Below are 24,937 nucleotides of genomic sequence, written 5' to 3' on the forward strand. Positions count from 1 at the left end.
AAAAGTGGTTAAGTCCTCAGTTTACTTTTACTAAATGCAATGTCAAAAAAAAAGCTATTATAGTAAGTATATTTTGTACATCTCGCATGTTTACGGTTTCTCGTATCTTTACTCATTTTTTCTGTGGACATAATGTGCGTAAATAAGCGAGAGGTTACTGTATTTTATTTTTTAGTTGGAACATTGCTCAAATGCTCCAACCCACGCGACACCTCTGATACACTCTACCTGACTTAATTAATTTACTATTATAGTTTTTTACTTTGTAGTAAGTCAAGAATTCAGATTACACCTATATGCGAAAAGTAATAAGCTTTAAGGTACATTGTATATATTGTTTGATTATAAGAGCTAAAAGTGTATCATATTATAAAAAAAACTTTAAAGAAAAAATTTCACAATACCTTAATAAATTTTAGTTTGTATAAAATGTATTTATTGAATTGCACGAAATGAAAAAAAAAAATTAACTACTAAAAACGTCATGTTTATTATGTTCGAAATATATAGAAATGCTTCTTATAATTTAGACAATTTTTTTTTTGACAAAAAAATATCCAAATGTTATGACTATTAAAACCAAAAGAATATTTTTAAGTAAACAGCGATCAAAAATGCAGTAAACTAATTTATAAAACTAGCACAAAGTTCAGTGGTGATAAAGATGACACGAAAAATTGGCTTTTAATAAAATGTCATGAAATGAAGTGGAAAAAATAAAAAAAAAATACCACTCTTTATATGTCTAAAAAATTGATAAGAACATATATTTTAAGTAAAACTTGATGTTTTATATAACTTCGTAGTATTATAATATACTATCTAATATGTTTCTTAAATTCCCACAAACTTTTAAAACAATTTTTTAGTACAAATCAACAAATATTTAAGTCAGCTCTTTAAGAAATGTATACATTTTTTTAATTCATCCGTGACAGAGTTTTAATTTAAAATATAAAACATTTTATAATAAATAACAAGATTACTCTGTATCTAGTGGTTCTTAAATAATAATTTTAAACAAGTTTTAATATGGGTGGAAAACTTCAGAACCGCTAGATTAAGAAAAATGTTATTACATGGCAAATCTTATTAAGAAAACCACTTCGGAGTTTCACAAATGGTAGGTTTATAAGTGAAAATAATACAAATTCTATTTGTAACAGCATTTTCTATATATTTAACGTTTAATAACGTTAGAACCGCTAGAACTAAAAAGTCTTCCAACACAGCAACCCTGCTTGTTCAAGTTTCAACTTTCCCGTAAGTTCCATCTGGGGGCCTGTAAAGTTTGGGAAAGGTCATGAGCTGCACGGAGGCGAAAGCGAACTTGCGCTGACCAACGTTCTTCTGTGTGTTCTCTATGCGAGTTCCGTTGCTGTGTGCAATATAATTATAAAACAAGGAACAAAATCATAACTTAATTTGTCATATTATAGTTTTAAGTTAGCATATAGTGAATTGAAGCTAAACTATTAAATGAAAACTAAATAAAAAGTAGTCTGAAAATCTAAGTAAAATTGAGTGAATAAGTAAAAATGTTTTTCAAACAATAAGGCAGTTCTTATGATATAGTTATTTTAATTACTTTGTCATTTGTTTTTTCTACGATTAATTAAAAGTTTGCAACTGTGTAGAATATATTGATTAACAACACGAAAAACAATATGCAAAACTTTAAATTTTTAAGAAGATTCAGGTAAAGTTATAATTAGGTAAGGTTATAACAGTTTACTGATATCAACATATTTGTTAAAATTGTTTTCTAATCTTCTCTATGTACGAGTGCAGTTACTTGTGAACAAATATGATACGGTATAAAGTCATGTAAAAAAGATGCAACAAGGATTTTTTTTTATAACAACAAGTTTTATACGAGGACCGTTGCGATTAAATCAAATCGATGGAGAAATTACATAAAATATTTGCAAAACTATTTTATTAGGAAAATAATTACAAAAGTTAAAGAACAGTGTAAATATGTACTAACCAATTAAAATATTTATAGAAAAAGTAGGTCAATTTTTTATCAAAAAAAAATTGCAGAAACTTGTTAAATTTTATACAATTTACAACTGTTCAGTATTTTTCAATTTTGTCTTAATTGCTGTAAATATTAAAAAGATAAAAATAAATAGTAAGTATAATTAGTGCAACAGTTGGTAATTGTTATTGTTTTCTATTCTTTTTTTTTGTAAAAAACTTTAGTATAGCAAACAGAAGTACTCACAGATTCAAAACCAATAAAAAAAAAATGATGTAATTAAGTTTATATAATGACATAATGATAATTTAAATAACCATTTAAAACTGGCACATTAGCTATGTTTTGATTTACAAATTTTCGTATAGCAAATAGTAAACTATTTATCAAACAATACAAACCTTCGCATAGCAGACAGCAATGATATGAACTTCTTCTCGCAGATATCGTACTGATTGAGTATTATGGATGATTGTTCAAGCGTGACCGACATCGCTGTTCGGTCTTTAGCGCTCTTGCACGAAGTGACTCGCACACCGTTCAATCTTCGGCATACCTGTGAAGAAAATAAATTAATATTGTAAGTTTGTTGTCATACGTTGAATCCAGGCACCAATACCTGAACCGTGTAAACTGAAATACACATGAAATGAGACGATAAAGAAAATGAACTAAAACGTCTATTTTATAAAAGATAAGTAAATTTTTTTTGATAAATATAAACACCAAATTATTCTTATTTACAAATATATTTTATACTAAAGATTATATGTAGCTGAAATTTCTTAAAGTTTTATTTATTAACAGCCTAGTAAGTTATCAACTAAAATTCAACACACCGTTCAATATTCGGCACACCTGTGAAGAAATTATTAGAATGAGTTTGTGTAAAGAGAAGTGAAAAGTAGAAGTGTACATTTTGGAAATAAAAGTTACTAAAGCGAGTTATTAGTAGTTTTACATTTAATTAAGAAGCAGACATACACGTTTGTGTTCAATAATTAAAGAGCCAAACAAAGCAAAGTTTTTACAAGAATATTAAGGTTAAAAATAAGCAGATCTGTGTAATATAATGGAATATGAGTAACTTATGAGTCACTTATACTTTTTAAGTTTATTAGTATGTAGTACTTATTATATCTAAATGGAATTACTAATGATAAGAGTAAAATTTCAGTGAAAACAATTTGATAACTACAAGTTTCATATCACTACCACAATTTATTTCAACAACTGAATTACAGTATTTCCATGTGCAAATAATTAGAAAAAAATCAAAAGATAGTTTTGCTTGACACCACTTAGTTTAGAAAAACCTACAAATTTATTGCATATTAGTTAACTTTGAAACGTTTTCAGATAAAAATCCGTCTTCAGTAAACTAATAAAAATCTAATAGAACTGAAACACTATTGATGCAGAATAAAAATCACAAATAAAATTTGACTGTGTTCTGGACTGATTCAAGAACTTTATACAAATCTTGCCATGTGTAAATAAAACTTATATGGTTCACAGTTTATGTGAAATTTTAAACTAACCTCGGAAGCGATGTGAAGTATCTCAACTGGCTTGTTTTTATTCAAATTTATTGATTGCCTTATATCTTCCAGTAATTCGTTTGTAGACTGTAAGTGAAATTATTTTTAATAGGCTAAGCACGATTTTTTTTACAAAGTATTCAATCTAACAATTTGAAATTAAAAAAATAAAATGCTCTTTTAGTAAGATTACTTTCATATTTTAACTTAAGAACTTAAGCCTACTAACTAGTGAAAGCATATATTTAATACAAACAATGGTCTTTAATTGCATTTTTTTTGATGAAAATTATTTTTACAACAAACTTTCACTTAAAAGTTCTTACAATAATTTAACAGTTTATCAGCTTAAAATTTTAACTTGTTTTATCACTAAATACAAAATAAAATATTAGTAACAAATACCAAGTAGCAAAAAATACATTTTTTTTTGCTTACAATGTTTAATTTTTCTACTCTATCAACGCTTTATCGCGTAATCAACTTTACATGACCTTTCATCTTATTACTAATTTAACGCTTCTAATCTCTATGTGACGTCACAAACCTTGTTGACGTCGGTGACCTGGAAGGTGTTTATTTTGGTGGGCTGCACGCTCTGCGCCAGCGTGGACTTGACCCTGGGCAGAATGCTGCTGAGTCCCTGCTTGCTCGGGTTCGTTGAGGGGGAAATCCCCAAACTCACAGTTGATTTCGGCGGGTGGCTGTGGTGTTTGAAACTGTGGCGCGACGTTTGCGAAATCTGCGAGAAAAAAAAATATTTTGCTTTTTTAGTTTATGAAAAGTATTTTAAAAACTGTAACTAAGTGGTTTAAATGTAAATAGTTTCAACATTAAAAATACTGTTGTCTTACTTTGATGTTGTTTTGCTAAATGCGTTATTACGCAAAATGTTACATAACTAATTTTGACTTAAAGTATATATGTACAAAATAATTTAAATTCATAATGTTACAGTAAATCAGTACGATGAGAATGGTATACAAACTAATATCTCACAAATTTTTTTAACTTATACTAATTGGAACGTTTCAAAGTAGCTTTAAAAAGTTAATTTTGTAACATTCCAATAAAAGTAAAATTATAATTAGGTAAAGATTTATAACGGATCTTTAAAATACCAATGAAACAAAGTTTGTTTTGAAAAGTAAGGAGTTTTGTCAAAAGCACTTTAATTCAAATTATCCAACTCAACCAACTTGTTCGTAATATCTGCTCAACTTTCCCAACGCCTCCTTGTTCAAATACTCCTGCAAAACAGAACCACCGAACTTTTCCGCCAACGTCTGTTCCTGGTTGATGCCCACGTTGAAAAACACCGGCACCACCTGTGAGCGTTTGTAAAACTAAATAGAGGTAAAAATAAATGACGGTAAAAACAGGGTTGCCACTCGTTTTTTTCCAAATTTTTTCCTATTTTTCCAAATTTCTTCTAGGTTTCTAAAAGTACACGTTTTTGGGTCTATTTTTAGTTTTAAGTTAAAATTTATATAACACACTGTGTAAAATAGTATAACATTGAAAAGATACTGTTAAGATACTTTAAATGTGTTTTTTAATAAGAAAGAAATGATGATGACAAAAACCTTATTTATATGATAGATTTTTTGTGTCAAATCGAATTATTACTACTGAAAATGTTAAAACTGATAAAATTTCCAGGTCTTTTCAAAGTTATTTTTCCCTAAACTGTCGAATTCCAGGTTTTTCCAGGTTAAGTGGCAACCCTGTAAAAACATATACGCAAAATTTTGAAAGCTAAAAAATGTTAGTTTGTATGATGAAAAAGTGTTTACTGTTAATGTAGGATATATCAGTGAAAGTTGAAAAAAAAAAGTAAATTAGATAAACAAAACTTGTTAGTTTATTTATTAAAAAAAAGTATGTTTGCGTAAAATTTAAATCATTTGTGTTCATACGTATCATTATTTTATAAATTGTGTGTGAAAGTACTGCCTGGAGTTTAAATGCGTGCTTTTGTGAATTCAAAAGTATTGTACGCTAAATTAAAAATGAATTGTTAATATGAAGCAATACATTTATGTAACTGCAACATCTAAATTAAATAAAATATTTTGTGTGATATCTTTTATAAAAATATGTTTTTAAACTTTAAGTTTTTTTTAAGAATAATTAAGCAAGCTTATTTAAATGAAGTATTTACAGACAATTTAATTTGATTATTTTTTTATTAAATCAATGTAACTAGTATAAACAAAACTAAACAACTTCAAAAAAAAATTGATAAAATTACAAATAAAATTGTACTAATTCAAACTTTTCAAGTTCATTTAAATTGCAAATAATTTAAAAGAATAAATTTTTAAAGTAATCTAGTGGTAATCAACTTGTAATAATTAATACTTTTTGTTAGAACAAACCTTTATAAATCCGCCATTTTTCAAGTTGACTGGCAGTAAATTGAAATGATCTTCATTCAAGTATATTCTGTTATAATGATTAAGTATTAAAATTATACCTGCATATTTAAAAAAATTCCTTATTTTAATAAATTCAAGTTGTGTATAACAATCTATTTTACTTTTTAAATCTAAGCTTTATTTTATATTATAAACAACTTATATTTGTTAATGTATAAGTTTAAAACTGAAAAAGCTATAATTTTTCTTTACGAATAAATAATCATTAACTATTAAAGTTAATCAAGATTAAAAATTAAGCAGATTCGTAAAAATTAAATTTACATACATTGTGGCAATAACTGTTGTAATTTTTTTTTCATTGATAAAATAAAGGTTTGTTAACTTCCAGTTGTGTAACTGATGTTACAATGAGTTAAAAAATTTTAGATCTTATTTAATTTGGATCAGGCTTAATTAACAAAAAACTTATAAGTTATTTAGAAATAAACAACTTACAACTGATCAAAACTCACATAACAACAGGTGATAATGAATTTCCAGTTATTTGTGGCTTTTGATAAATTTTCATTGTTTTCTTTTTCAATTGAAATTTCACTCTGTGCAAATCCATTACTCCTATAACGTAATCCTGGGTAAATTAATTTAAAATTGTTATGTCTTATCTAAAAAGTCTAAAAAGTGGTTCTTTGATTTCTAAATTTAATTATAACTGACATGATGGTACGAAAAAAATTTATACATCATTATACGACTTAGATAAAAACTTTAATAAAAAAAACAATAAATATAAACAACTTCTACATAATAAGTTAAGTGGCTTTTAAGAGCCAAAATTATATCTTAAAACTTTTTAACTTGGTGTACAAAAACTATAATTATTTTTTTCGAAGCTTATAATTGACAATATCAAGAAAACAATTTGTTTAAATAATGAAAACTCTTAATTTTCAGACAGTTTTATAATTCAAGAAAAAAAAACACCTGTATCATTCCGTTCTCATTGCCGTAGGTGCTCAGCAGTGATTCCACTTGCAAAAGAATGCCGCAGCTTGCAAATTGCAGCATTGCAGACATGTCCTGATTGCAGACGTGCTGCAATATCTTGCAGTTGACTCCGCAGACGCACATTGACAACTGCAAAAATTTAATTTAAATCAAATTTTTTGCTGTAAAAGTCAAGTTATTTGGGTTTGAAACTATTTTATTCAGAATGAAATTTACTGCTTCATTTTTATTAAACAATTAAGTTTCATTCTTTTTTTGATCAAAAGAGTTGATACCACTATTTAGTTAGTTTTACAGTATAAACCTGTTAGAGTATTAGTATTTCTTTTTTAGTTGACGGATGATAGTTTTTGTACGAGAATAATAAAACTAGATTGGTGTAAGTATTTTAATGTAAAATAAGACATAAAGTTGTAACTAAAACTCATTAACAACAAATGCTATAACTACGTCAATAACAATAGTAACAACAAATATTACAACTATGTCAATAACAGTAGTACATGGTTGCCACTCATCAAGCTGAGAAAAATTTCCTGACTTTTCCTGACTTTTTCCTGACTTTTTACCAAAATTTTCATGACTTTTCTAAATCAAACTCTTAAATTAAACTTATTCTAAAATACATAATCTAACACTTTAAACTATATAAAGCTTCCAATCTAATTTTAATACAGGTTAAAAACAATTGTTTGTTGCTGAATTCTATCATCAAACTTCCAGTACATCACTTAAACCATCTGTATGATTGATGTTTGTAATAAACAGCTGTATCAGCAAAATACTTGTATTATTACCTTATAAACACAGCTTGTCTTAAAAAAGAAACAATTTTTTAGCAAATCCTAGCATAAATGTATCTAGATAAACAAACGACATATAAGGAACTTTTACAATTAAAACCTTGAATTAATAACAAACTTTCACAACTAAAATCTTAAAACTACAACAAATTTTTACAGTTGAAACCTTAAAACAATAAAGAACACAATTTTTTAGAATTTCCTAGTATAAATGTATCTAAATAAACGAAACGACATATAAGAACCTTTTACAATTAAAACCTTAAATCAATAAGTAACTTTCACAACTCAAACCTTTAAACAATAACGAACTTTTACAGTTAAATCATTAAAACAATAAAGAACTTAATCAAATACTGTTTTTTTAAATGTATGTACTAAAATTTATTTTCTCCGTTTTTTTATTAGCACTTCAACCTCTTCATCTAATACTAAATTAGTAAAAAATTTGTAACAAATAAATATACTCTTATTTACTTTAAAAACTTGAATTACTTTACAAAAAATACAAATAATAAGTAAACTTAATCTTGGCATATACCTCTCTTATATCTTATTTTATAAATTTAAACAAATTTGAAAAAATTATTAAGAGGTAAAGTATACACATTAACTTGTTACATAAAATACTAAACTAACTGCTTAGTTATAAAGAACTCAATTGTTTACTAAAACAAAAACTCTTTGATTCTAAAATTATGCTAGATAAACTTATGTGTATATATCACAGTTTCACTATGAAAGTGTCCTTGCTACAGATCATCAATACTAAAAAGCTTACAAAATCTGCTTGTTCAAGTAGGGTACTTGTTCAATATGTTAATAGAAAATTTTTGCAGTCTAATAAAGGATATTTTACTAGGTTATACCAGCTGAAGGCATTGGAAATAAAATTAAATATTTTTGTAAATTTCTAGGAAAATTTTGGAATTTTTTTTTGACTTTAAAGGACTTTTAACTAATTTTTACTACTTAAAGGCTTTGGAAAACAAGAAATTTTGTAAATTTAAACTGACAAAATCTGACTTTTTTTTTATCAAATTTCCTGAATTTTCCTGACTTTTTTTCAAAACCCCCCATTTTTTCCTGATTTCCTGACTTTTCCTGACCGAGTGGCAACCCTGGTAGTAACAACAAATATTACAACTATATTAACAACAGTAGTAACAACAAATATTACAACTACATTAATAACAGTAGTAACAACAAATATTACAACTATGTCAAAAACAACAGTAGTAACAACAAATATTACAACTATACTAACAACAGTAACAACAAATACTACAACTATAACAATACTAATAGTAACAATAGTACAACTAACAGCTTGTGAGAAGCAAGCTCTCCTCCTGTAGAACGCGTCGGTGTAGTAATTCAGGTAGGAGTTGGTGAGAAATTGCGAATGGAACAGCGCCATCTCGCCCTGGTGCGTGAGTTGGTCGGCGCTGTCGTTTATTTGCTGCACCAGTTTCGTGCACACCTCCACTTTCGTCGATTCTGTGAGGATTTTGTTAATAAAATATATTTTAAGCGTTCTTTTGAAATGATTCTGGTGCACGACTCAATGACCAAGAGGTCTTTTGTACACTCAGGTGTTAGAATAAATCTATTTTGAGTATTTGCCTTTTTTTTCTGTTTCTGTTTTACAAACATATGTCCCTTTTTAAAAAAACTTATGTAAGAATAATATATTTTTAAAAACAGTTTTTTTCTGTTTAGCTAAAAAATTGCACACAAATAAACAAACAATTGTTTGTTTTTTTTAGTAATGTAACCGACTATAAAATAGCTACTAAGTCTTTTGAAGTTTTCGTTCGAAAAAAACAACTTTGCAACTTATTTTTTATTATTTTTAAAAACAACTTTGTATATGATTTTTTTTTAATTTCTATCATGCTTCAAAAATTACATGCGCAAACTGTTAAGAAAACACATTGTTTATAAGTAAAATTACTAATAAAATCAAACTAAAATTTAGCTTTGATTAACAAAATTTCATTTAATCAGTCCAAAAAGTAAAGTTAAGAAATCACTTACACACACGTTCTACTAAAAACATATTTAAATTAACCTGAACTGCTGTCTTGCGAATCGATAACTTTAACCAATGATGCCAATGCGGCTTTAATTTTCAATTTCAAATCTTCCTGTGGATATAAACAGTTCAAAGATTTCTTCCGATATATAACTTAAAATTGAGAAAAGTTTAATAGTATAATATAAATATACATATTTTTTTTCCGGTGCATGTATTGATTAAAAAGTTCAAAAGATTTAACAGAAAACATAAGTATAAAACAAAATACTAACATTGATATTCGGCAAATCATTTTGATTATCTATAATTGCAAACACAATTAAATATGAACGTTATACTTAAAACCTAAAAACAAAAACCAAATACTCACATTGATATTAGGAACATCATAGGGATTATTTAAATTTACAGACATTATATCATGTGCTCTCTGTATTCGATCTCCATCAAATATCGACAATAAACTTCCTATCTGTTAATAAAATTATTACTTTATTTGAAAAAAAACTTGGTATTCATTATTCATTTTTTAACTTTACTAGTTCAAAATAATAAATGTAGCCAAATACACAAAGGGTTAAAAATAAGTTTAATTTTCTTGAAGTAAAATTTTTATAAAACTTTTAAACTACAAACAAATAAATATATAACAAGTTTCAAACTGCTCTTGGGGTACATTATTCAAACTCAAATAAATTTAAAATCAAGTTTTTGATTTTTAAACTAAAAATTAACCGATTGGCTTAATTATAATTGTAGAAAAATAAAAACCTTGATTCTATTAAGACAAAAATAAATAATCGATTTAAAATTTAATATATATTGTTTTAAACTTCAAAGCATGTAATTACCGATTTACTCAAACGGTCTAATGAAGAAACATCGATTCGCGAGTTGAAATTTTTGCCAATCTCTTCTGCAACGTGATTGGACAACACTTTGAGATTGCTGCATTTTGATTGGATGCTTGATAACAGTTCGAGCGTTTCTATTCGCTCGTTCACTTCTCCGTACTGCAGGCATCGGGCTAATTGGTCGAACTTGATCGGTGACCGCCGCGAACTAGAATATAACAAATTAAAATTTTAAAAATAAATTTACATGATATAAAAGTACATCTTATACAAATTATCAGAGTCTGGTTTTACTAATTAGGTCATTCATGAGTTTGCACAAATATAAATAATAAAACTTCGACTGAAAATTCATTTTTTTTGTATTGGTCACAGTGGATCCGATCGCGTTTAAATGGAAATGGGGGTTAAAACTTCTTTGAAAGTTATTATTGTAAGTCTTAATAATATTTTAACTTTTATATAGTCTATGGTTTATGTATTAAATTTTCTAACCGGTTTATTTGGTGAACGCCGAATAAAATTTTGCTAATAGAAACCATAAATTTATAGGTGAAAAATTATTTTAATTATAAATATTAAGAGGCTTGTTTTTCTTAAAATATCATAAATTTTGGTTCAAAATTATATATAAAAACACCAATTGACATACTGATGTTCTAAAAATAAATTCATATAGATTAAACTGAACTAATAAGTACAGCATCAAAAATTATTTCTTAAAATTTATAATCGATGTTAGATGTAAACAAATAGAAAAAAAAATATGTGTCTCAATACATAGTGACCTGTAAGAGCATTCTTCATTTAATAAAATTAATTGTTCATATTGACTGATGAGTCCGAAACCGGTCTCAGTATACCGAAACTTGTGGTCTGATGATCGAATTGGCATGATCAACTCTTTTGTTAAACTTGAGCTTGTCTCACGGCAAACGAAAGTCCAGACTTCTGCTCTGCGGACTTTCGCCGATGTTTTTTGTTGTTCATATAATTTACGTACAACATATATTTTTGAATACGCAAAACTACATTAAATAATTGGATAACTATGTTTGATACAGGAAAAACAGTTTTCTAAACACTAATTACTACTAACAAAACTTTTTTTTAAAGGTAGTTTTTACTGTTTTTTAAAAGTTTGTATTTATTAAACGACTCAAAAACAATTTAAATTTTACATTGCTTCTCCATTCTGGCCTTGATACAGCTCTATTTAGTTGTTTTTCAAAAATATTTTCTCAAAAGTTAGTATACAACACACCAATTTTAACATTGGGCTGTGATTGTAATGCAACATTATAAAATTTATCAATTATAATTTAATTAACTACTATTTACAAACGAAACAAACGTTTTAGTATCGGGACTGTGGTTGTAATGGGAGAGTATGTCGAACAACCCGCCTTGCTTGAAACCGGTGCTGTGAGAAGACGTTGCTCCCACTGTTACACACAACAACTCGTTTGTTAACATTTCTGATGGTGGTCTGAAAAGTGTACTTATGTTAAAATTTGTGTGTTAATATATTTTTATGTATATTTATCACACTGTTACACACAGCAACTCGTTTGTCAACATTTCTGATGTTGGTGATCTGAAAAGTGTATTCATTAAGTAATAATAAAATTTCTGGTACAAACTAAAACGTTTTTGTTTGTCACCTTCTTTAAAAATCAATAAAAGACTAAATTGAAGCACAACAAATTGTTTAAATCAGAGTCTATCACAACAATTTGTAACACATCAGAATACCTGAAACGTTTAATTAAATTAAAAATAAATTTTGTAATGATTTACAAAATGAATATTTTTTGTGATATTAAATGTTTTTCACTACCATATTTGAAGAAGGTAATATGAGAAGATTTAAATGTATAAGTTTTGCAACCAGATATTGAAAAATTTATGTGTGATGAAACGACTATTTGCAATTGAAAGACAGTGAAAAGCAATTTTATGAAATCAAGTATTTTTTCAGCTATGGTATATTTAAAATCAATATTTTAATTTTTGTGCAAATAATTATTTAGTAATTTAATAAACAAGAAAACATAACTGAAAATATAAACAACACTCGACTATTAGTCAATCTAAAATGAATAAGTGAACTATAATTTGTAAATTTTTAACTGAATTTAAAAAGGTTAAAAGTTAAAGCCAAGCTTTTATATCATACAAAACCGATACTTCAAAACAACATGTCATATCATACAAATTATCAAACAACTATATTAAGTTAATATTGAAATTTAACAGTGTTTGTAGAAAAAAGATTATAGATAATTACTAACTTGATTTTGGTATAACAAAAAACGAATCTGACCCTAATAATTTTCAATAATTCAAACTATTGTAAGAAAAACTCATGAAAAAACATATTAATATCAAATATAACAATTAGGTTAAAATTTCAATCAAAACTAAGTAAACAAACATATATAACAAACAAATTTAAAACAACTAAACCAAAGTTTAAACAAACAAATTTTAACTAAACATAAAATATTTATTTACTTTAATGCCTTTCACAATTATCAAATGGAGTTTCAAGATTAACATTAATTAAAATAAATAAAGGTAAGTGAAGTACACTCTACAATTTTATCAGCTAAATTTTAATAAATGGGTGTATTAAACTAAAAGTTACAAAAATAAACACATCGTAACTATTTTCAAATGTATAATACTACACATCTATACAAATATAGCTTTGCAAAGTTATACAATCAGTTACAACAATCTAATACATCATTTACAGTCATCTTGAACTACAACAAATTTAAAACAAACCTGTCAGTTTCATTATTTTCCGGGCATATTTTCATGTATTGGACGTGCAAGTTGGTGGGTATAAATTCGAGATCAGTTGAAGTTTTATCTGCGCTCCGTTTGATACAAGCCGATGACTCTGCAATAATTAATTGTAAGTTTGCAATACTTTGAGATTTGTATTACTTCAACAACTATTCGTCAGTTACTACAAAACTAAAAAAACTTAAATAAAAACAAATAATCTAAAATTTTGACATACTCCTCAGTAACTTCAATTTGAAATAAACACAAAACAAGCAGTTTAAGTTATGTTTTACTTTAAATACTAAAGCACAGATAAATTTAGAACTAATTTAAAGGCCTGTATTTGCATTAATAAAAGTAAATGACATAATAATATATTGCATATTACATTTTATGCATGTTAATTTACACTGAACATGGTAAAATTAAGATATATATATTCTGATAACTTTAATTAGTTTGTGACTTAGTTTTCAATAAATGACAATAGATAAAAATAGTTTTTTTTACTCATAAATTAACAATTGTTAACTTTTGTATATCTATATATTTATAAATAGTTACGCGTTTTAATTAATTATTTTTTATTTTCTTATACGCTCATAAGTATATTCCTTTTATAATTATAATCATGTTAAAAACTTCAAATAAATTAACATTAATACATGTTGATAGATAACTAAAGATGTGTTGATTTGTTAATAAAATGCATGCACATAAAAAGAGAAAAATTTGCATTGTTATATTTAAAAATTTAAAACAAAAAAGTTTTATAATTGTAAAAGTTTTCTGTTACAAGCAAATAAACCGAATTATCGATCAATCCAATTACCTTTTGGTAAAGAGTTAAGTGGTTTTTAACTCACTATTGATCAAATTAGAGTCTACGGAATACAGAAATAATTGTTAGTATTAAAATTTAGTTCCTAGTACATTCTGTCTACAGAAAATAAACAAAACAGTTTAGACAAATATTAAAAAACTAAATAATTAAGTAAACACAAAACTTTCTAAAGTTTAAAAATGTAGACAGTTTTTAAAGTTTATTTTGAAGTAAGATATAGCTTTAAGGTAAAAACTAAAATAGTAGAATAATTAAAAACGTTAAAAATATATTAAAAATAATTATCCTGTACTAAAACTAACAAAAACAAAATGCTATTTTTAAAATAAAAAACACTTAAAAAATTTAAGTACTTAAAGTACTTCAAAAAAATGTTTTTTTTTTCTACATGATTATAATAAAAAAAACACTTATTATGATACTAAACTCACTGAAACTACATAATTTTACACTTTTAACGAATATATAAACACTTAAAAGCAAGAAAATCAAAAAACAACTCAATACATTTCATTCTTAACAACGAGGAAAACATTTAAGGACGCAAAAAATATTAATATAGTACTTATTAGTATTTGAAAGTTAAATGTTACTGTCAAAAATAATAAAGAAACTTATAAAAAAAAAGGCAGAAAAACGCAAGTTATCACCAAAAAGAGTTCAACACGTCTAATTATTTATTAAAAACAAAATGATTAAAGATATCAAAAAAAAAATCAAGCTCACTTGAGATTAACTGTATTTTCATTCTGTCCAGTCTACTTTCATACATGTCGTTGTGCTTGTTGCAAGTCTTGATGATGTCTGCCCTCTGTTTTTCCAAAGCACTTCTCAAATTGCCCATGTTTTCAAGCATCTTTATCGCGTGCAAGTTTTCACTTTTGCACATTTCTCTGTGGAGAATTTAAATATATTTTAATCATTTAAAAATTCAATAATTTAATATTATATTTTATATTAATGTTTAATTTTTAAATATAAATAATAAATAAGGTTTTTAAAACATATTAAAACAAGGTAATATAATAGTAAACATTATATCTATATATAAAAAAATTACAAACAGAAAATTATTTTTTATGGTGAACATACTAGTTGCATAATATTTTACTCAACAGCACTAAAAGACTTAAGGAAAATGAAAAGAAAGAGTTTATTTAAAACAAATAAACAAAAACTTACAAGTATTGTATTGGAATATCGAAGCTCATGGGTGTTTCAAACATATATTCGTAAATATTAATTAAAATAACTATTAATTGTTAAATTAGTACAAAATTAACGAAAACTTACAAGTACTGTATTGGAATATCGAAACTCATGGGTGTTTCAAACATATATTCGTAAATTTTAATTCCTTCATCTTGATTGTTTTTCAAATGATAACATTTCTTGCAAGGTTTGATCAACACTGCAAGTTTTTACTTAACTATTATTAATAACTTTACAATTTTTTTATTTCAAACAATTTATTTATAAAACTATGTTTCGCCCTTTAGGGTTGTCAGTTACAATCCAGTTTTTATCAAAATAAAAACAAGGATTTAAACATTTTCAAAACTTCTAGATATCGTATTTACAACTTTGAGTAGCTATTTTATGATTATTTCAACTAAATAGTTGGTTTAAATAAAAAGAAATAAGAAATTAAAAATAGTTTCCTATTTCCAAAATAAAAATTAATAAAATATAGTGCTTAATTATTTTTTAGATAAAGTACATTATCAACTGAGCAGTTACAATTAGTTTCATACTTTAACAAAGGTATGTGCGAAAATATGTAAAGTAATAAGTATTATTCGCTAAAACAAACAAACCGCCACTGCAAGGAAAAATATTTTCGCAGCTGTTTTGATTTTCCGCACCATTTTCCATTTCAGGAGACAAATCGATAAGATTCTGAAAAAAAATTCAGATTCAATAAATAAAATTTCGGCTGTGTGCAATTCACAAGTTCACTGGTAGTTTTATCGAAGTCTTACCAAACGACTGAGTTTTTAGAAATAAATGGTTCTTAAAAGATCATTGAAAAAATATGTTCAAAAATGAAGTCTGTTGTAAATTATCAATTTTTCAATGACAATGAATGTCATACTGAGACAACAGTTAGTTTTATGTTTTCTAGCAAATTACTATACGTTTGTTCAAAAAAATATGTACAACTGAAGTAAGAGAAAATGTGAATTTTTGAACAAAAAAAAAAGTATATATATTCCACACCTTTGACAAGTGCATGAAAACAAAACATACTTTACAAAACTGAAGTTGAAAATATTTGAATTACTCCATAAGTTATGACACTTAAAATATATTACAAACAGAAGAAAATATTCTGAATAGCTTAAAACTTTTTAACAACAAATAGTATTATTAAGGTGTTTAAAAAAACATCTTATCAAATAAGAAGAAAAATTTTTAAGTGGTAAAATAAGTTATCCATTTAAAACAAAATGAGAAATATTGTGTTATTAAAAAAAGTCTAAATTGAAAATTTTTCGATTAAAAAAGTAATAAAAAAAGCAACAAAACTTTTAAAAAGCCTTTTAAAAACAGCTTTGAAACTAGACTAAATGATTAAGGAAAATATAAATTGGCAATTGAAACTTTATTGATTAAAGCTTTCAACTACTTAATATTTAATTGGAAAATTAAATAAACTCTAAGAATTTTGTTGCACAACTTAAAAAGTAACTTTGAAAAAAAATCAATTACTCCAATGTAAAGTTATCTAGCAATAAATACTAATCTATTTAATTTTAGTTCAAAAAAAGTCATTCTTAATATATAACAAAAAAAATTGTAAAGATAATTAAGATCAATTCTAAAAAAACTGATAGCCATTTTTAAGTTTTCTATACAGACAGAGTACGAAATAACACACAACTGAATAAAATATAAATAATTTTTAAGTTAAACAAGAGTAAAAGTTATGTGAAAAAATAAACAAACATCTGTTTAAATTTGCTTATAATACTAGATACTAATACTAATTACATGATTTTACTATGAAATATTTTCTTTTAATCTCTGTTACATGACAAACCAAGTTAAAACTAATACAGCTAAATAATATTTTAATCTAAAAACAGTTTCAAAGTGAAAAAATTAGTTTATCTACTGACATAGCTTTTTAGTACAACTACTTTGAATAAATTTAACTTATTATTGGTTTAAATATATCACAAACTAAAAAAGCTAAGATACTTTGCTTAAATTAAGTTTAACAAAATATATTTTTTTCAAACTAAAATAAAATAAAAGCAGTACTTCTTACTATTTTTAGCTAACTATAAAACTATTTAGAGTTACATTAAACCTATTGTTTATAAGCGTTTTGGTTAAATAAACCTCACCTACATAGTTTGACAATACAAAATTACTAAAATAATTATGAGTCATCCAAAAAATTACAGCATAACTACGTAATTATTATTACAACGAAATTACAATTTAAATATAAAAGAGCCTAAAAAAAAACTTAAATTATAACCAAGTTTTTAAAAACCATGTACCTTTTTCTTAAAAATCCTACAAAAAATAAAGGCAATAAAAATCATCATTTAACTAAGTTATATTGCTATTAATGTTCCTTAAAAAAAATTTAATTTATTCTATTTATTTAATTAAGGTCAACAATTTTTTTAATTACCTCATCGACTTCATAAGGAAAGGCCATACCAATTACTCTTTTTATTGGCATTATTACTTTTGATTGAAACATTTCAAAAAACAACTAATAAAGAAGTACTTAATAAGTTTATTTCACTTTAAAGTAGTCCAGCTCTATCAACTAAATTTTTTGTACAAAAAAAATTCTAAATGTTTTTCTTCCCGAAAAGTATAAGTTTTAAACTAAATGACAAATGGTTTTGTTATACAAAACTATTTTAGTAAACAAATTTTACTAAAGTCTATCACAAGATATTAAAAAATTAACTTATAAATAATCTAAAAACAACAACAAAGTTAGTCATACCACTTTTTCTGCTAACTAAACAATCAACTTCAATAAAATTTTGCAATTGACTTGAAGAGGAAGTACAATTACTTTTTTCAACATTTGTTGTTTGAAAAAACACATAACTATTTTGTTATGAGTTTGCATTTTATTAGCTTTTATTACTGGATAGATGCGTCGTTTTTATTTACAGCTGAAAAGTTTTAAATTTATGTATTTAACATTATTGTTTGTTTTTAAAAAAACTATAACTTTTTGTGTGTAATGAAACCAAAAAAAAAAAAACACCAATTGACAAAAAAAATGACTTTATCAGATACAAAAAAATAACAAACAGGCTTATTTTAGATTACCTTATATTGGTACACATTGATTTACAAGTTTTATTGTTAAAAAACTACTTTTCTTGTGTTTACTTTTTACACCCTAAAGTATTTTAAAAATTCAACTAACCGTATATGTGTCTTGGAGATGTTTTGATATTTTTATCACACTGACTTCCACAGCACCAAAGGGAGCTCCGTTTAAACTGAAAATAAATTGGAATTTTGAAAATAAATTAAATTGTTTAGCGTAAAGTCTGTTGAAACAGCCAGTTGTTTTGAGTAGGGATAAACTTGCTTGGCAGATAAATAAAAATTGTCTTTTTTTGTTGAGACACTGCTAATTTTATAGTTATACAAAAAATAATCTAACATAGTTAGATTAAGTAAGTTTAAAATTACTTAAAATAAAGTAGAGTAAGTAAGTTAAAAATTACTTTTTCTCAACTTGAGCAAAGCCGTTTCTTCATTTTAACACATCTAGATTACACAACTTTTATCAAATAAATTAAACTAAACAGTTGTTTACTTAAGAAAATAACAAAAAGTATAATTTAACATAATTAAGAACAGATGTTTTTAATTGTTTGAAATTTGTTCTACAGAGAAATTGATTGTTTTTTGCGGCTAATGATAAAAAGTTGTAACTTGTTGATAACAAACAGTCATTGTTTTCAAAGCGAGTTGGATTTGAATAAGCTTTTTATGCCAAGTATTAGAAATAGACAACAAATACTTTTAAACAATCTGTATGCTTCAGTATGTTGAAGTAAATAAGTAAGACTTTATGACATTCAAAAACGTAAATTACAAAAATCATTATATTATCCACACTTATTTTATACCATCAACCTGTATTGTTATTATTATTGTACTAATACTACTATTTTAGTATATATATATATTATTATAAGACACAATAACTAAATACAGAACTACTAACACCATGTCGAGTGTGTGCACTGTTGAAGAACTTGAAACAAATCTTTCAACAACGCAAAATGTGGATGCTAAAAAGTCGCTCTGTAAAAAAAATTTCCTGTATTTGTTTTTTGAAAATTATGTTACATAATATTTTTTTAGTATTTTTGAAGAGTAAAATAACTATTTTATTTTGAAAACTTATTAGTTACACTTTATTGTAAAGAAAATATAAGTTTTTTTAAATGCTAACAATTGTGTTTTTTAAAAATTAACTATTTCCTAAAAACTTAACAACTAAATTAAAATATCTTAACAATTCATTAGTGTTTAAAAAAAATAACTTTGTGCTTAATTTATAGTTTAACAGTTTAAAGTTGAAGATTTTGAAAGATGTTTTTGAAGATTTTAAAATTTTTATTTTGTTTGCAGTAAAAAAATAAACAAATTAAAAATTCAAAACAAAATAAATTAAAAAATAAACTGTCATGCAAAAAAATTTAAGATAAGAATTAAAGATAAAGTTTTATCAATTTGATATTCATGTTTTACAACAAAATAAAACTAAACAATTTGTTTGAGTAAAGTATCCCATCACGATTTGAAATATATAACAAAAGTATTTTAAACAAATTCATAATAGAATTCAATAAAACAGAAAACTTTTTTAGTAGTCAAAAAAAAAGATTTTGTGTGATTTTTTACAAAGAATTATGCATTCAAAACTATCTTTACAGAAATATAAACATGCCACACTTTTGCAACCATGTTCCCATAACAAAATAATAACTACTATCACAAACTAAGATGCTTTCAAATATATATATATAAATTTTTCGGTATTCCAGGTTTTTTGGCCTAAATTGTAAAATTCCAGGTTTTTCGAGGATTCTAGGTTTTTTGGCAACCCTGTAACTACTATTACAAAATAAGATGCTTTCATACATATAAATGTTTCAATATTTTTGTACACTCTCACGCAAACCTGGTTGTTTTTCCTCTGCCTCCTGAAAACGACCTGCAGCCTGGTGGATATGTCGACGCCGTCGCTTCTGTGGAAGCATATCGTCTTCATGAAGCTGCAGTCACCTCTGCTCTGCACCGTCTCCGTCCTGCTGTGTGCTTTCCACCTGTCATGCGCCCCGTTGGACGTTTGCACTGTTGATTGAATGTTTCAGTTAGATTTATATATAGTTCAAATAAAGATGTGCAAACCAGGTATTTACAACCAGGTTTTGGTGACAAAAAATTGCGACATCTTCAAGTAAAATAAATAGTAAACTGCACATAACAATGTTATCTTAGTAATCTATAATGTCATCTAAAATTTTAATTTCAAATTTCCACATTTATTTAAATAAGCTCTTTATATTTCAGTAAATTAAGCGATCTTTTTTAGTTAAGACAAAAAACTATATAAGATATAGTTCAAAAAGCTTATGAGTGAACATTTTGTTGGTGTTCAATATTTATCAGTATTTTTAAGGTGTAAAAAGTTTTAGTTCAATACATTTATTATATGTTAATTACACATTTTAATATTCTTGCTTTACTGTTTGAGTCAATAGTTATTGTTTAGTAATAAAAAAATCATATAAAATAATGTAATAAAATTTTTGTTTTGTAAAAATATTTTTGAAAACAAAGTAGACTATCTTATTTTAATTTCAGCATTTGAAAAAAAACTCAAAATAAACCTATAAAAAACTATGTTAAGAATTTTAATTGAGTAAAAAGAATTATAATATAAAATCAAGTAGTTATTAAACAAAAAGAAACCTTCAATAAAAACATTTGGCTCAATAAATCCTTGATGTGGTTGGAATCTTTTTAAGTTGAAAGACAATTCCAATATTGATGATTCCTGTGTTTTTATTTAATAAATATTTAATACAAAATTAAACTTTGGAAAAAAAGAACTGTTTAGTTAAAATATTGTACGTTTTTAAACTATAACTCAATAAAAACAAGTGTTTATTTTTTTTTTAAGTTTAAAATTATCTATGTGTATCAATTTTTTTAAAGTAAAAAGTTAAAAAAATATTTTACTATTTGAGTCTTTTACTCATTTTAAACTAGTTAAAAGTTTTATTTAAAGGTTTCCCAAAAAGTTGTCGCCTCAATAGGGGCAATTTTGACTATCAGGGGTGTTTAGCATGAAGACAAAGAGTAATTGGAAGTTAACTAGTAAAATAGTGATATTAAATGGGGGTAATATTTTTTTTGTATTTGCAAAGAAAACATTTACAAAAACTATTTTTTGAAGCTCTGGTTCAATTACATCAAAAATATTTAATTTTACACTTATTTCTTTTTTCAAGGCAAAACTCTATTCATAAATTTATCATTTTACAATATAAAAATAAACCTTGTTAAACTAAATAAAGTTTCAAAACCTATTTTTCTATTTTAAAACAAGTACAACTAGTTTAAATCAACACAACTTTGTACTAACTAACTATTTAAAATGCTTACTTTTTGTAACTACTGACTCAGTTATTACAAAAAAAAAATTTTTAATGATAGGGTAAACACTTAGTACACAGTTTGTTTTCAGTGCACCTTACAAAAAAAAACTTGGGATTTATTTCGTTATGCTTCCTATTATAATTTCTAAATGTTAGAAAAAATATTTGTGCATGCATAAATACATTATAAAGTTACTCACCATGTCAATACTGGGTAACAGTTGTGCTTTGTTTTTATGCTGTTGACCTGGTAGATAATAAATAAATAATAAAAACACTTTGAACAAATTAACTAAACAAGCTTCAAAAACTTTCAAAATCAGTTTATAAGTAGTTAAGTAAGCTTTGAAAATTTAAACCAACTACATTAAATAGGTAGAATTTTAAAAGATTAAAAGAATGAGAGTTCATAATAATAATAAAAGTTGTTCTTGTTGTACAATTTGGATTAATGTAATCAAATAACTTTAAAACAGTGATAGAGCATTTAAAAATTAAACTTAGTAGCAATGTATACATTTGTTACATACAGTCAAACAAACTTAGATTAAGAATACATTTTGTAAATTAAACTGATTTATTTACATTCAAGTAAAAACCAAAAATTACTAAAACAAAAAAGTAAATTAGCATCTTACTATATTATAACTAAAACCAAAACTATCAAGTAATATTTTAAATTCTCATTGGTACACTCATATAAGATAAATGACAAAATAAACAACTGTTCCTATACTTTTTTTACGTTTAAACACATATAGTTGTTTTAGTTTTAATAAAATATATTTGTTATTGAAGTTAAGCATTTAACAGTATCTAAAAATGAAACTTTTTCTAAATTTTATTCTTCTAAAAATAAAAAACTCTTGTAGATAGTTTGACTATAGAATATTCAAAAAAAAATCTTATATTAAAATTAACAACAAAACAAACTCTTGTTGATGTTAAAATAAATGTATTAAAATAAAATGTCATATTAAACAAACGTTTGTTATTTTCTATGTCACTCACATATAAACAAAATATTGAATAACATTTTAGAAATTATAAATAGTACTAAATTTTACAAAAAAATACAGAAAAAATAATTACTAAGTACACTTTTAAAGGCATAGGAGGTTTATCTATTTTACAAACAGATAACAAAACAAACTCTTGCTGATGCTTCAGTTGATCAACGAGTCGTCGGTACTCGTTCTTTATGTAAGTGTACGAAGCTTGCTGCAAACTCACAACCCAGTTGCCCGCATCTTCGGCAGAATCGCACCTGAAATAAAAACTGTCCTCTTCCCCCGAGAAACCTGCAGGAAAAATAAAATAATTGAAAATATACAGCTTGTGTGCTTGACCTTTTTTTTGTTTTGTTTCCTATGACAGGTTTAAAGTCACTTGAAAAAACTGATAGTAGAATATTGGATGAATTTGCTTTTTAAAAAATTAATTACTAAGTAAACTTTTAAGGGCATAGGAGAGTAATATGGAGTTAGGGCATAGGGGGGACCAATTTTATTTTTACTAAAAATTGCATTGGCTCTTATATGAAAGCTTTAAGAAAAGACTACCAGCAAGTTTTTATAGAATTATAAAATTATTATCAATTTTTGAGATATTGTTAGTTTTCTAAAAAGTTTTCAATACAAACATATGAACAGCAAATTTTTCAAAGTCATTTTCTCAGAAACTTAAAAAATCACTAAAAATCTATCTTCCCTTTTTTTTTTTGAGCTGGAGATCTCAAACTTTCAGGAAGTGTGCCTTTATAGTTTAAAAGACTTTAAACACTGTGATTTAAAAATAATAATAATAAAAAAACAAAACAAATTTAGTTTTTATTTTATAAAATATCATTTTTTCTTAACTAAAAAATTCATGCTTTAAATGTTTTTTAAATTTAATAATTGACTTTCTGTGAAAATTTTAAGAATATTGGTTAAAAAATTAAGAAGATAGATTTTTAATGAAATAGTCTTTTTCTCTTTTTTGGTTTGTGCCTTTCATTACAAACCTATTGAGGTTACCAACTTAGATTGCTTATATCTCAAAAATTACTTTGAATTTTTTTAAAGCGGTTAAAAATGTCTGATAGCTCAGATAAAACTCTATAAGTTAAGATCAACTTGTAAAAATCAAGGTGGACCCCCCTCTATGCCCTTAGATATCATACTTGATTGATTTCAACTTAGAAGCAAAACAACAAAACATACTAATATAGAAGCTGTTTTCTTCAAGTTTTTCAACAGCGTAATTTCCTTCCAAGATGAAAACCCCACTCACCTCAGAGTTCTGTAAATTTTAAATGATGAACAGTTCTTGTAAAATTAAACTCATGCATCGTTTCGTTTCTTAATATGCACAAAAACTAAGTAACATACATATAACATGCAAACAAACATATATATAAGATGCACTGCACATTCTATAGGTTAGTTTTATAAATATTTTTATGTGGCAAAAAATTTAAAACAAAGACTTGTAAAAAACATTTAATGTTTATTGTTTTACGAGTTTTAAAGATATATTGTGCTTGATCACCTGACTTAATAAAAAAAATCAATGGAGAAACCAAAAGCAGGTTTGCAAGTTTTTGAGCCAAAAACTAGCCTAAACAACATCAGGGCAGCCAGAGTTTATGAGAAATTTGATCAAAGTAAGTAGTGTGAGCCAAAAACTCAAAAAAATATGTTCTAGTTAAGCAAAAAACATAAAAAAAGGACTTAACAATAATACAACTTAATAGAAACATAAATAAAGTCAGAAAAACATAAGTTATTTAGCATAAATTAAGCTAGCCTGAGTTGGCCTGAGTGTGTGTGGCAACTATGATTTGTTCAAATGTTTTCATTTTTTTAAGACAATATAAATAAAGGGTTGCCAAATGTTTTTGAAAAATTTTCTCAAGATTTTCAAAATTTACTCCAAGTTTTTACAAGTACAAATTTTTGGGTCTATTTTTAGTTTAGAATTTAAATTTAAGGTAAAAAACTGTGTTAAATAGTATAAAAACATTAAATA

At 25.4% G+C, this 24,937-nt stretch overlaps 1 protein-coding gene across 2 annotated transcripts; it reads right to left on the minus strand.

Annotated features, from left to right (window-relative positions):
* Positions 1 to 471: 471 nt before the first annotated feature.
* Positions 472 to 23,158, minus strand: LOC145831441 (inositol polyphosphate-4-phosphatase type I A-like). Of its 2 annotated transcripts, XM_082938699.1 has the most exons (23): positions 23,079 to 23,158; positions 22,126 to 22,172; positions 21,237 to 21,321; positions 20,443 to 20,615; positions 19,480 to 19,559; positions 18,667 to 18,742; positions 16,073 to 16,154; positions 15,549 to 15,666; positions 14,982 to 15,148; positions 13,406 to 13,523; positions 11,967 to 12,101; positions 10,610 to 10,820; positions 10,129 to 10,230; positions 9,792 to 9,867; positions 9,045 to 9,217; positions 6,891 to 7,043; positions 6,422 to 6,537; positions 5,907 to 5,973; positions 4,725 to 4,853; positions 4,073 to 4,267; positions 3,526 to 3,612; positions 2,386 to 2,540; positions 472 to 1,378 (listed from the first exon to the last, which is right to left on the minus strand). In XM_082938699.1, the coding sequence occupies exons 2-23, from the start codon at positions 22,126 to 22,128 to the stop codon at positions 1,246 to 1,248; spliced, it is 2,634 nt and encodes an 877-aa protein (XP_082794825.1). In that variant the 5' UTR covers positions 22,129 to 22,172; positions 23,079 to 23,158; the 3' UTR covers positions 472 to 1,245. The 2 variants fall into 2 exon arrangements, with proteins under 2 accessions (XP_082794825.1, XP_082794826.1); XM_082938700.1 differs by lacking the exons at positions 18,667 to 18,742; positions 19,480 to 19,559; positions 20,443 to 20,615; ... (1 more) ...; positions 22,126 to 22,172; positions 23,079 to 23,158 and adding an exon at positions 16,238 to 16,275.
* Positions 23,159 to 24,937: the final 1,779 nt, after the last annotated feature.

The sequence above is a fragment of the Thalia democratica genome, chromosome 3 (assembly GCF_965202585.1).
Source record: "Thalia democratica chromosome 3, ktThaDemo2.hap1.1, whole genome shotgun sequence".
Lineage (NCBI taxonomy): Eukaryota > Metazoa > Chordata > Thaliacea > Salpida > Salpidae > Thalia > Thalia democratica.

What these genes read in the sequence shown, in the direction of transcription:
- LOC145831441 (XM_082938699.1), bottom strand. An exon ending in AGGTCACCGACGTCAACAAG is followed by an intron (nt 3,613 to 4,072) that starts GTTTGTGACGTC and finishes TTTCACTTACAG; the next exon opens with TCTACAAACGAATTACTGGA. An exon ending in TTGCTGTCTGCTATGCGAAG is followed by an intron (nt 1,379 to 2,385) that starts GTTTGTATTGTT and finishes TATTGCACACAG; the next exon opens with CAACGGAACTCGCATAGAGA.